Consider the following 13910-nt stretch of genomic DNA (forward strand, 5'->3'; position numbering starts at 1 on the left):
TCTTTTAAAAAAAAAACATTTTTAACTGTAAGCCTAGAGCCGAAAAACAGCAGATCTACAAGCTCACAATGTGTCGTGCTACGACGCGCTGTGAGCTTATTAGATCAGCTATTTTTTGGTGCACGACACTGGCGCGCAACTAAGTATGAATCATATTTACCTCTTAATTCTAAACTCTAAATGTGTAATCCTGACCATAACCCCATGTGTGTGTGTGTGTGTGTGCTGCGTGTGTGCGTGTGCAGGTAGTGGACATGGTAAGCACATGGAGGGCCCTGGGGCCCAGGCTGAGCTGTGACAGGAGGCCCCTGGTGGTGAAGGCTGTCAGTGAGCTCCTGGCCCTGGTGCCCCAGCTCACCGTTAAGAGCCAGGAGTACCAGGTACCTGTTCCTTCTGACAAACATCTCACACATTCCATGTAGCTTGATGTCTTTTTCAACAACAAGCCCACTGCCACTGCTATTCGTCAGTCGAAAGCCGAGCTTTCGACGCTTACCTACAGTGTACCCACTGTACACCCGTTCAACAGCAGATCACTTACCGCCACCAACGTCGGTGCGTTGGAGAGCTACCTTAACCCATTAAGACCGGGAAAGCCTATACGTTGCAGTACACTTTTCACAGTCTGTTTGCTTCATTCTCCACACGTACTCCACAGACGTTTACCACCTCCACAACTGCCGACCCCCCCCCCCCCCCATATGCCCATATACTGATAACATCAGGGATCTCCATATACCTGTATAGGCATAAAAGGGACAAGGACAGACGGATCTCCATATATGAGCATAAAAGGGATACAGGCAGACAGACAGATACAGAGATCTCCATATATGGGCACAAAAGGGACACAGACAGACAGACGATTAAAATGGGTGCTAAATGCGTTCCCAAGGACGACCGGCCGGTGCCCTGACAGGCACAGGTCTAGTGCCTTTAAAACTGGGAAAGCATCTGAGTCATTTTAGATGTTGCTACAGTATGTAACAGGAATGTTCTTAAAGTTTTTGGATAAAAACGATTTTCTGAAAACTTTATTAGCCGTTATTAACAACTCTCTCAGTGCCAAGCCCCGAGATATCCCGAGTTTTTTCTGAATGCCCTCAGTGCCAGATCGAGAAATCCAGAGTTTTTACTTAATGTTGTTTTATAGACCGTCACGGTCTGATCTTGAATCCGAAGGGAGCAGTAAAACTGTAGCACAAACGGATACGGAAATAATGGATATAGCGTCATTCCGTTCCCGTCTCCATGTTTGTAGTTTTTTTTCTTTTCCCTATAACTCTGCTGTTGTTTTTTTTCGTTCCGCCGAAACACGTGTTTCCAACGGCCTGTAGCGAAGGGGACACAAGCTCCGTCTGGAATGTTTGTCTACAAACCAGCAGTCAGGGACGATCTTTGGCTGTACACACAGTGAATCGATCAATCAATATGGATCTAAACTTTTTATGACCACTTGAAAACCACTATAAACACGAAAATCGCTTGGCACTGGGTGAGTACATTATGAAAATAAGCTGGCAGTCAAAGAGTTAACACAATGAGTGCCAAACACGAGGATCTACCGTTTTGCAAATACACCCGTCGAGTGCCATAACCGTAGATCTTTGTGTTTTCAAACTTTTTATTATTCTTTTTTTTCCACATGAGGCCCTCTAACGCAACTTAGGAATGATACGCGGACCCTGTAAAATGGAATGGACGGATGTGAATCCAGTCCAAAAAACATACCTCCCGTCCACTCCAATGATCTTGATCAAAAAGGTCCTTATCTCCATATCCTTTTACTTTGGTAAAAATGAGCCATTTTCGATGGGCGATCACTCTGCAATGGTGGATCGCGTTAGAAATATTATTGTTCCAGTCGTTAGTCGGGACCCTCGACCATCGCGCAGACACCCTTTGTTTACATCCGGGTCCTCGTAGAGGCGTCTACAGCTCTAAACATATCAGCGTAAACGGTAAGAACGGTGGCACTGGATGTACCCTGTTTTTAAAAAACCTCTTGCACTTGATGTGTTAAAATCGGCTTCAGGTCTAAATGGGATAATAGCATCGTGTGTGTGTGTTCTGCTTACATGCAGTCCAAGGTAGAGCACGCACATCCAAAAAAGACAGGTGCTGGACAAAGACTATGTACATGAAAAAAGAAGAACAGTCCACACACTATGCTGAATCGAAGAAGGAGAAGGACGACGTTTCAACCCGTCATGGTCTTCATCAGGACTGAATGGGTCAAAGAACTGACTGTTCTTCTTTTTCATGTTCTCTTCACAAACTGTTCTGACAGGATGTGATATGTGTGTGTGTGTGTGTGTGTGTTCTCTATAGAAACTGAAGGAGGAGGTTGTCAGCTTTCTCTGGAGCTATGCCTTAAGCAAGGTCAGTGTATACCTCAGGTCAGCTTGTCTTTCTGTGTGTGTGTGTGTGTGTGTGTGTGTGTGTGTGTGTGTAGCATATGCTTAGAGTGGGCAAATCATAATATAGCTATAGGACCAGTTTACTGCAGACAGAGGTAGTTGAGAGTGGAGGAATAAATTAGATTGATGGCAACATTAAATTAAATAGGCAGGAGACATGATTGAAGCAAAATAAACTGTGTATTCATCAAAATAAAAATAAAACAAAACATACAACAGTTCAATATAACTTTCATCAAGGTATCAAAGTATCCAAGTCCAACAGAGTTTGTAAGCAGGTAGATATTTTTTCAATGGTCAAGGTATTGTCAATAGTCAGAGGGAAGTGGCAGTGCGAGGGCAGTGTAGTGTGTAATGTTACTTGAGGGGATATGAATGTGTGGCTGCTGCTCTTTGGCCTACCCTCCTGGTAGGACAAACTTAATTAAAGCTGGGTTCGGGTTAGTTGGCTCGCCATCATGATCCTTTTTTTTACTTTTCAAGAAAAGTAACCTGGCCTGGATTCATAGAAAAGGCCAAATTAATTTCAAATAAACAAAAACAGCAGATCTACAAGATCACTGATTAACTAAAAACAGCTTGTCTACAAGCATTGCATAACTTTCAAACCAAAATCAACCAAATTAGAACAAACATTTCAAATAACAAAACAAACATTTAAACCTCATCACTCACCAATTCAATCAGATTCATGCAGTCACTGGTGTGACTGATTATCATGTGACTTGATTGATGAGTGAGACTGACTGTGTGTATGTGAGACTGTGTGTGATACTGTGTGTGTGTGTGTGTGTGTGTGTGTGTGTGATACTGTGTGTGTGTGTGTGTGTGTGTGTGTGTGTGTGTATGTGTGTGTGTGTGTGTGTGTGTGTGTGTCTCAGCAGTGACACACAGACAACAGTGACACAGTATGACAGCAGTGACACAAACCTTTTGAAACCTGGGTTACGTGTGCGTGTGCGTGTGCGTGTGCGTGTGCGTGCGTGTGCGTGTGTGTGTGTGTGTGTGTGTGTGTGTTGTTTTCTGTGCATTGGAATGATACAAAAATATGCTGTGTGTGGTCTTCCAGGAGTGTGAGGTGGCTAGCTGTGGCTACAGATCTCTGTCATCGTTCCCTGAGGATTCACACACAGTGCTGCATCTCCCTGAGCCGGTAAAACCTGCCTCCCTTCCTCTGGCCTCTGTACTGTAACACCAGTGCTTTTCAACCCTTTTCATATCAAGTCCATTATGTATTCGTCATTTGAGCCACGGAACCACCGTTTGATGAGATTTAGACTCTCAGACCCAAAACTTAGAATATTGTGTTATCGTTGGATACAATTTTGTCCACAATTCCATGCTGTATTGATGTTGGTACCATAGGAGAGATAACAGGCAAATATTGATCAAAATAATAATTATTCAATATTAAGTAATGCAGATGTAATAATAAACTCTTGAGAGCGTAAAATGAAACCAGGTTTACATTTTACACACTCAAGAGTTAAAGATCTAATAAGGGTCCATTTGGTTACCAACTCTCCATCATTTAGCTGGGGACCACCCGGAACCCCCTCAAGGACACGCTGGTGGTCCCTGGACCACTGGTTGAGAACCACTGGGATAATTGTATGGGCGAAATGCCTTTCAACCAGTCAAATCTCGTACGCTTCTGTCCTGGTGATGTAGGCCAGGCCCGTGGTGAAGCTTCCTACTGATGAAGAGGAGGAGGAGGAGGAGCAGAAGGAGGAGAAAGAGGAGGACCTGTCTGTCCCTGGTTCATCGTACGTGAAGCTCCTCAGCCTCACCCCCTCCCCTGTCCTGCCAGGTACAACGCTCCCCCCCTGAAACCCAACAACATGGTTCACACTTTTACATCCCCGGAAAAGATGCTATGTTTTTATTGTGCGGCGAGACAGAGGCAAACAGTGTCTAATGATGAACCCAGATGTTAGTTTTTATGCTGTAAGCGACATATCCACTTATTTGCCCTGGGGTGAGGCCTTGATTAATCCATTTAGACCGGGAAAGCGCATGTGTGTCATTATAAGATTTCTTTGGCTATTCAAAAATAGCAGATCTACAAGCTTGGGTCGCGCTATGAGCTGGTAGATCTGCTATTTTTTGAAAAAATCTTTGTGCAAATCTTTGAATCTATATATATATTTTTAAAGCAAACATTTTTAACCCCACATTTTTTCTTCTGGGGTTCCATGGAAGAAAATATTTTGGATATATTTGGGTAAAGCGCTTTGAGTAAGTTTGAGTACTTAGAAAAGCGCCATAAAAATGCAATTCATTATTTTTTTGGAACCTCTTGCAACAAGAGCTTAAATTAAATACCTTAGTATCTATTGGCCATTTTAGGAATCTATATAATAACCGTGTATTACCTGTATGCAACTGTTTTAACTGATTGATGTTAACATGCAATTGTTTTAACTGTTTGTGTCAACTTTATTGTTTTTCTTGTTGCTCTTATGTATGTGTGTAATCTCGGCATCATTGTAAATGAGGGTCTCCCTCAATGATCTCTCCGAGAATCTTAAATAAAGGTTGAATGAATGAATGAAATTATTATTATTATTATTATATTCCTATATGTTCTCCTCAGCTCTGAGATGTTCCTATATGTTCTCCTCAGCTCTGAGATGTTCCTATATGTTCTCCTCAGCTCTGAGATGTTCCTATATGTTCTCCTCAGCTATGGAGATATTCCTAACATCGCTGGTGAGGCAGGAGATGGAGCGGATGCCTCGGGGGGTGTACCACACGGCCCTGAGAGGGGCCAACCTGCGCTCCGACCAGGGCAAAACGCTGGCAGGAGTCCCAGCGTTCATGCTGAAGATGTACGAGAAGAACAAACAGCCTGGACTCAAGCCTGGACTAGCAGGTGACTGTCTGTCTCTCAGTCTGTCTCTCTGCTCTGTCTGTTAGGACTAGCAGGTCTGTCATTCTTTCTGTCTGCGCTGTCTGTTGCACACTGCATATTGACGCTGTCGGGCAGAAACCTTGTATCTACAAATGTCAACGTTTATTTTGTTTTTGTCATTGAATGCCCTAATCATCATACAAGAGTGTCAAGGAAAAGTAGTGAAAATAGCCGAGCTTGTAGATCTGCTATTTTCGTATATATACTGTATACAAACAAAGTGTCCATCCGACAGTGACGATATGTGTTCATTTACAGTAGCTTCACATTTATAGACACATTTATGGTCTATTTGCAGCCATGTAAACATCTTCTGTTATGTTTTGAGTTGATACACTATGTAAAAAAATGTAATGTGACCCTTGTAAATATTATGATATATATAATAATGATCTATGGATACAGGGTGTCAACTTTGTGTGTCTCTTTGTTTGCATCGTTGAATGTGATTCACGATTTCTATTGTTACGTCTTGCGTACAACTTTATAAGCATGACACATCGTTTTGTTTTGGTTCCTCACACATTTTAGCAGCAATAACAAACGGTAACAAAGAAATTAAGATAAAGGAAGAATAGCAGCATCCAGGCGGGTGGATTAGCGTCTCCCACGTTCGTTCTACGTTTCCCTGGTCACTCTGGTGGTTAATGAGCCTGGTTGTCTGGGGGGAAGTAGCTTCTTAGCAGCCCTACTGCCAGAGGCTCTGTGGCTATGGAGACACCTGACCACTTGTTAGCATCTGAAACAGTCTGTGGTTGGGATGGCTAGGGTCGATAAACCTGCGGGTCTGTGTGTGTGTGTTCGTGGTATAAGCACTCTTGTGTTTCAACTGCAATGTTCATGTGCAATAATGAAAATGATGCCTTTTCAGATGTTACAGCTAATACGCCAGATGTTGTTGTTGTTGATGAGGACAGTAGAAAAGTGACCATTTTAGAAGTTGGTTCTACTTTTGACCACTTTTGTCTGGAAGAGCATTCCTTATACCAAGGTGCTAAAGTACCAACGTCTTAAGGATGTTATGATACAGCTTGGTTACAAATGTAAACTGCTCGTGTTCATATTTGGGAGCCTCTGTAATGTCCACGAATCAGTTGTGAGAGGCCTGCAGATTGCAGGAATGCCAAGAGCTAAGGCATTGGCTAAATTCTGTTCAATGTCTGTGATAATTGGCAGTCGCCACATATGGAGGAGAAGATGCTTCCTGTACCCGTGACCTGTATCCTGAAATACTTGAAATACTTGAGCTTTACCAAGTTTGTGCATCTACTACTGTTTGTGTTCGAGAATTTCTTGTTAAAATGTGAACGCAAATAAAGATGTGTGTGTGTGTGTCTGTGTGTGTGCGTGCGCGCGTTGCTGTGCTTTTGATTACAGCTTAGAGGAAGCCTTCCTAACCAAAGTGCCAAAATATCATCAGCTAGAGCAGACCATCTCTCAGCTAGGCTACAGATGTAAACTTTTGGTTTTTATCTTTGGTAGCCTATACACGAATCCACAGAGCGCTGCCCTGTAGGTGGCGCCGCCATTGCTGCGGTGTCAGACTCGTTCAGCTGCTGCTGCGCGGTGTCAGTCAGCTGCAGTCACTGACTGCTCACGTTACTCTTTTACCTGCTTTTTACTAACTTTTACTAACACTAACTTTACAATGATGCACAGAAAATCGGGATGAACCTGTGTAGTTTATGGCTGCTCCAACAGCCAAGCAGGTAAAGAGTAACGTCAACAGACGGACAGAACCGCAGCAGCAGCTGACTGAGTTTGACACCGCAGCAATGGCGGTGGCACCTACAGGGCAGCGCTCCGTGGATTCGTGTATAGGGCACGTGCACAAGTTAGTTGTGAGGGGCCTTCAAATGGCCGGCCTCTCCAAAAGGAGGGCTAAACAATTAGCAAGGTACTGCTCCATATCAGCTATTATAGGAAGCCGCTCTATTTGGAGGACGCGTTGTTTCCTTTACCCATGATTGTTGTCTGCTGTGTTTGACAAGTATGCCAACTTTTATTTGTTGTTGTGTGTAACAATGCTCTGCCTTATATGCACTTTGTAACTGGCTGTTTTCCCTTTATCTCAGTGGTTTTCAACCTTTTTCATGCCAAGGACCCCCAAATGTATATACATTTGGCCGCGGACCCCCATCTGAAAATGTTTTGTGCCAGGGACCCCCAGAAGCAAAGATATCAGTTAATTTTCGCTTTAAAAAAATATATAGATATTCAAAGATATGCACACTTTTTCAAGGTTTTTCAAAAATAGCAGATCTACAAGCTCATAGCGCGGCTCTCGGTGCCGCGCTATGAGCTTGTATATCTGCTATTTTTCAATAGCCCAAGGTAAGTGGTTAAAAATTATTGTGACGCTATGTTAACCAATTTCGCTGGGGACCCCCTGGTACTCCCTCAAGGACTCCCTCACTGGTGGTCCCCGGACCACCGGTTGAAAACCACTGCTTTATCTGACTGCACTGGCAGTGTTTATGTCCTTTGTACATCTTGTACTTCTGTTTATGTGGACATGAATAAATATTTCAAATGTGTATGTGTGTGTGTGTGTGTGTGGGGGTGTGTGTGTGTGTGTTCCAGCTGGACTCCTCCTCTCCTATGACCTCCCCGTACAGACGGACCGTGACGGCAGAGCCATCCCACGCTTCCACCTCAGCCGCAGCCGCAGCTTCCAGCAGACCCTGGCTGCACTCATCCATGAAGTACAGTAGTGTGTGTGTGTGTGTGTGTGTGTGTGTGTGTGTGTGTGTGTGTGTGTGTGTGTGTGTGTGTGTGTGTGTGTTATGGAACACCCCAAACCTAAGTTTTTGACATTGCATTTATGTGACAATCGGTGGTGTAAAGTAACTAAGTACTGTACTTAAGTACAATTTTGGGGTATTTTTTTTTTACTTTACTGGAGTATTAACAATTTTCAATACTTTTACTTCTACCCCACTACATCTCAGAGGCAAATATTGTACTTTTTACTCCACTACAATTATTTGAAAACTTTAGTTACTTTGCACAGTTTGCAGATATTTATTATTATATTATAAAACATACATTAACCACTTTAGCCCTATGTTATACCTACTGTAGGCTATTTGAAAATAGCAGATCTACAAGCTCACAACGCGTCGCATAGCGGCGCATTGTGAGCTTGTAGATCTACTATTTTCAAACATTAGTACTTTTACTTTTGGTACTTTAAGAATATTTTGAAGCCAATACTTTTTGCACTTTTACTCAAGTAACATTTTAACACAGGCCTTTTACTTGTAACAGAGTATTTTTACGTTGTGGTACTGCTACTTTTACTTAAGTAAAATATCCGAGTACTTCTTCCACCACTGGTTTTGGTTATTTCATGAGTTTTGGTTAACTCTAATAGCCTTGTTGTGTATATAGGTGAACATCCAGCCGTCAGAGTGGCATCGTGCTCTCCTGCTGCCCCAGGCCTGGAGGGCGTTCATGAACAGAGCTTTCCATGCCGTCCTGCAGGTTTGGTTTTCTCTGTTTCTTCATTTATTTCATGGTTTAATCCATTAAGACCGGGGAATATATACTGTAGCAGATATACAAGCTCACAGTACAGGGAGCTGATGGTACAGGTGTGGCGCTCCACCTCAGCAATGCATCTCCCAGGGGTCTACCAGTGCGTGTGTGTGTGTGTGTGTGTGTGTGTGTGTGTGTGTGTGTGTGTGTGTGTGTGTGTGTGTGTGTGTGTGTGCGTGTGCGTGTGCGTGTGTTTGGTTTCTTCAGGGTCGACGTGGCGAGCTGGAAGTGCAGCAGAAACAAGGCAAGGAGAGCCCTGAGGACCTGCAGTACAAACACCACTGTGCCTGGCTCTGGTGAGGCCGAGTGCATGCACACACACACACACACACACACACACACACACACACACACACACACACACACACACACACACACACACACACACACACACACACACACACACACACACACACACACACACACACACACACACACACACACACACACACACACAAACCCCCTCACTGCCCTCTTCCAGCCAATAGCATTAGTTTCAGGTTGCTTTTTAGGACCCAAGGATTTGTGGATTTGAATTAGCTGAAGTAGTGGCTTCAAAACGGGTCTGTAGAAACCGATGGGTGACGTCACTGTTCCCTGTGCCCATTTTTTCCCCCAGTCTATGTTTGGGACCCAAATCTAGACAATAAAATACTTACGGGTTCCGTGTGGTTCCATTTGTACAGCCCCAGAGTTAGAGTTCTCAAATTCTGCCCCGACCCGACCCGCCGTTTTTTTTTCAACTGCCCCCTAGTGGCCGAACGGTAAGGCCGACGGAAATGGCAGTGGATGTGTTGGATGCAGCTCAAAGTGAACTCTACTCAGGTATCTAGTTTGTCGCCGTCCGACCTTCCTAGCCCGCGTTACGGAAGGTCCAATCTGCTCAGTTCAAAGCTTGTTGGATGCATGACTTTGGGGACATTAAGCTCATGATGACACTTTTGGGGGTTTTCGGGCCTAAAATTCTGGTAATTGTTCGGGCCGGGCCCTGTTCTGGCCCAGTTAGGGCCGGGCCTTAATTTTCAGGCCCGTTGAGAACTCTACTCAGAGTTACAGACCTGCACTGTGACTCCTCAAGGCCTTCCATGGGGGTCCCCGGACCCCATGTTGAGAACCAGCAGCATAACATCCTCTCTCACCCACATACGTACATTTACCTTCGTTCTGTAAAAATACAGTGTTTGTCCGAAGCGTTTTTTTTTTTCCTGATCTGATTGGCTGTTCTTGTGTCTTGTGGCGGGGAGGACCTGACCTTTCTAGCTGTGGCAATTATGTGAATCACCGTCTATCCCGCCACAAGAAACATGTCCCCCCCTCATCCTCCGTCCCTGCTCTTTAAAACATTACATACTGTACCTCTATGCTTGTTGCGGCAATTATCGTGTCCTTTAAAGGCTTGCGGGAAGGAAAAAAAAAGATTTACAGCTACTAGGGATAATGTTGAACATAAAGGTCAGTTATCTTAGAATATCACTTGTCATACAGTGATAGTAAGCTTATTTGAAGAAATGAAAGTTAGCAGAGCGACACTTTTGTTGAAATTATGATATTCACTTTTTTTCTCCTGTATTTAAATTTTGTCTGTGTGAAACGTGTGGAGAGTGCAGGTTTTTTAATGGAAACATTTATTATTATTGATATAAATAAGTAAACACAGTGATTCTCTGGCAAATACATTGTATGTATGTACATTGGACGTTGTATTTGAACACATATGGACAAACCCGCACCTTGACATGAACACAGAGAATACACACATTTATCGATAAACCAAGTGTATCGATATGGAATGGAAAAGTAATTAAACCCCTCTTTCTGAGCTCTCCCTAGGTTGGCAGAGGGAGTGTAGTGCCCAGGATTACTTAGACAATTGGCACTGGGTGAAACAAATGGGGTTACAAAAATCATGGGATTTAAGTATTTCTATTTTTTCTTCTTAAAATTGCTAAATACAACGCACACATATAATACTTAGTATCGATACGATCGATTATTTGCATTGCAAAACGATACGATACGATACAAAGTCAAACGATACGATATGTTGCTGTTTACATATCGATATACCTTGATTCTTGACATTTAAATCGATGCATCTACTGTATTGTTACAGCCCTAGTATCTTCATGTGGCTGTGGCTTCCATTGAATGGTAGCCCGTAGCTTTGTATCTACCAGTGTGAACGCATGCATAACACAGTTGTTTGAGTGGTCAAAACGTTCACGGAATGATAAGCTATGTCCAGATACTGTGTAACGCGGTTGTTTGAGCGGTCCCATGTGGCTCTTCTCGAGGCTACAGGGGGAAGCGGGGGGTAAGATGGATACGTATAGCAGCGGCCGTCCGGCCCGCGGCTGTCCGAGTCTCATCACGTTCAGCTCCTAGCTAGCGTGTCTCCGGCTCATAACTCCAAACCCACATGTCTTCCAGAGAGGAGCAGAGCGCACCCCCTGGCCAGTGATGCACTGCCTGGATGAGACCATGCATCACACACGCACGCACGCTCGCTCGCGCGCGTCACACACACACACGCACACACACACACACGCACACACACACACACACACACACACACAGTGGTGTAAAGTAACTAAGTACAGTTACTCAAGTACTGTATTTAACAGTACAATTTTGAGGTATTTTTACTTTTGAGGTATTTTTACTTTAGTATAACCAATTTCGAAAATCTAGTACCTAAAGTACTTTTACTTTAGGTACTTAAAGTATATTTTGATGCCAATGCTTTTGTACTTTTACTCAAGTAACATTTTGAACACAGGCCTTTTACAGAGTAAAAGGCCACACAGAGTATTCTTATATTGCGGTATTGCTACTTTTACATAAGTAAAATATCTGAGTACTTCTTCCACCACTGCGCACGCACGCACGCACGCGCACACACACACACACACACACACACACACACACACACACACACACACACACACACACACACACACACACACACACACACACACACACACACACATGGCACTCACAGTGCATTCACTCTGGTCCACAATGTAGACCAGAGGGAATTCACTGTGCGTGCCATGATGTGAGTCTACATCACTTTAGTGTATGGTCTTATATGCTGATGTACTGCATATCGGATGCAGTTACATGAAGTCATATTAGTGGCACACAAACACGTATATATACTGTACTACACACACACACACACACACACACACACACACACACACAGTATACTGTATGTAGTGCTGCAGAACGCAGCGGGAAGCGACGAGGTCATGTGTCTTACAGGGCAGCCATCTGCCATGTCGGCAAAGTGACGGATGCCCCTTAGCCCAGAGATGAAAAGAGAGAGAGAGAGAGTGTGTGTGAGTGCGTGCGTGCGTGTGTGTGCTGGCCATCATAGATCATTGCATGGAGAGATGAAAGACCACCGTCCTTCTATCCACTGATGAATTCTAAATCATTCGGTTTCTCATACTCATCTCATACTGTATCTCTCTCTCCCACTATCTCTTCCCCCCCCCCTCTCTCTCTCTCTCTCTCTCTCTCTCTCTCTCTCTCCCCCCCCCTCTCCCACAGGGCCAGAGACCAGTTGACTGATGTTATGAAGTCTGCTGCAAAGTGAGTGTGTCGCTATACGCCCGCCTTTTACTTGATTTATTTCCTTTTTTGTTTGTTTTAACCACTTTATAGTTTCCACCATACATCCCAGTTTCGGGGTGTGTCGTTCATTCTGGGGGGAAAACTGTCATACTGTACGCTATTATGTTGCGCAGCGAAAACAGCCGATCTACAAGCTCGCAACGCGCGTAGATAGGCAATTTTGGTTGTATGGAGGTTGTCAGGGTTAAAGCTGGAATCCGTAACTTTCATGTCCTGCCCGGGTGTGAACCGAGGCGAAACCATCACGCGAAGCGCTGAAATCTTTATTGTTGAGCTTCCATTTGGCACTCAGGGCATTCATTTACGAAAAAAATAATCATAAAGAAGTTGAAATATGGAGATATGAGGTTTCTGCCTGACAGCAACGATATCCAATAAACCATTGAGACTAAATTGCTTGTTTATCTGGCTGTATATCCGTCAGTGGTGGAAAAAGTACTCAAATGTTTTACTTAAGTAAAAGTATCAATACTGCAATGTAGAAATACTGTTGATACAAGTAAAAGTCCGGAATGCAAAATGTATTTGAGTAAAAGTACAAAAGTATTGGTATCAAAATGTATTTTAAGTACCAAAAGTAGAAAGTACTCATCATGCAGAATGTCCTGTTTCACAAGTTTTCAAATGTATAAAATGTATAAAAATCTTTTTGAAAATAGCAGATCTACAAGCTCAAGTAAAGTACAAATACTTCAAAATTGTACTTAAGTACAGTACTTGAGTAAAAGTACTTGGTGCACTGATATCCGTCATAGAACCTTTGTGTCCAAGCAACCTTAATATCTGCTTCACAATTAGCTTTCTAAAGTGCTCAACCTGGCAGCAGCTCGAATTCTTTCTTAATAATAATTCTTAAACACCTATTTTTATAGACTTCATTTCATGTAATGTCTCTTGTATCCCCTGCTGTGTTTATTCTGTTTCACACTGCATTATTATTATTATATGCTGCCTTTGTCTTGACTCATTTGTTTTATGACTACGATGTGGTGGTTTTATTTGGTTGTTAAAGTACTGTTCGGGCTCGTCTGTGGGCGCCATGCGAATAAAGTTTATTATTGCGTTATTGTTATTGGACAACAGCTACTCGTGTGTAAACCAACTGTTTTGGACTGATTTATTTATTGAAGTAGAAAAAAATGCCTGTACGTACAATGCATAACAATTACAAGTACACACATAACAAAAGGATGAAAGGATAAAACACAATAAAGCCCAGAGGCTTGTTTCCAGTAATGATAGTAATGTTAAATGATAAACGGTCTGTGTTTATGTGGCACTTTTTCTAGTCCTTTCTGACCACTCAAATGCACTTTGTAATGTACTTCACATTCACATTCACACACACACACACACACACACACACGCACACGCACACACACATTTATACAGTA

At 43.2% G+C, this 13910-nt stretch overlaps 1 protein-coding gene across 1 annotated transcript in view; it reads left to right on the forward strand.

Moving 5' to 3' along the window:
• Positions 1-13910, forward strand: part of focad (focadhesin) — a 110195-nt gene that overhangs the window by 72325 nt on the left and 23960 nt on the right. The window contains exons 16-24 of the mRNA XM_080451202.1: positions 246-380; positions 2332-2382; positions 3490-3573; positions 4092-4230; positions 5107-5295; positions 7918-8039; positions 8728-8820; positions 9082-9170; positions 12433-12474. Of these exons, the coding sequence (XP_080307328.1) occupies positions 246-380; positions 2332-2382; positions 3490-3573; positions 4092-4230; positions 5107-5295; positions 7918-8039; positions 8728-8820; positions 9082-9170; positions 12433-12474 (944 nt within the window). The remainder of the gene's footprint in view (positions 1-245; positions 381-2331; positions 2383-3489; positions 3574-4091; positions 4231-5106; positions 5296-7917; positions 8040-8727; positions 8821-9081; positions 9171-12432; positions 12475-13910) is intronic.

This window comes from Gymnoscopelus braueri (assembly GCF_963280865.1).
Source record: "Gymnoscopelus braueri genome assembly, chromosome: 15".
In the NCBI taxonomy this organism is placed as follows: domain Eukaryota; kingdom Metazoa; phylum Chordata; class Actinopteri; order Myctophiformes; family Myctophidae; genus Gymnoscopelus; species Gymnoscopelus braueri.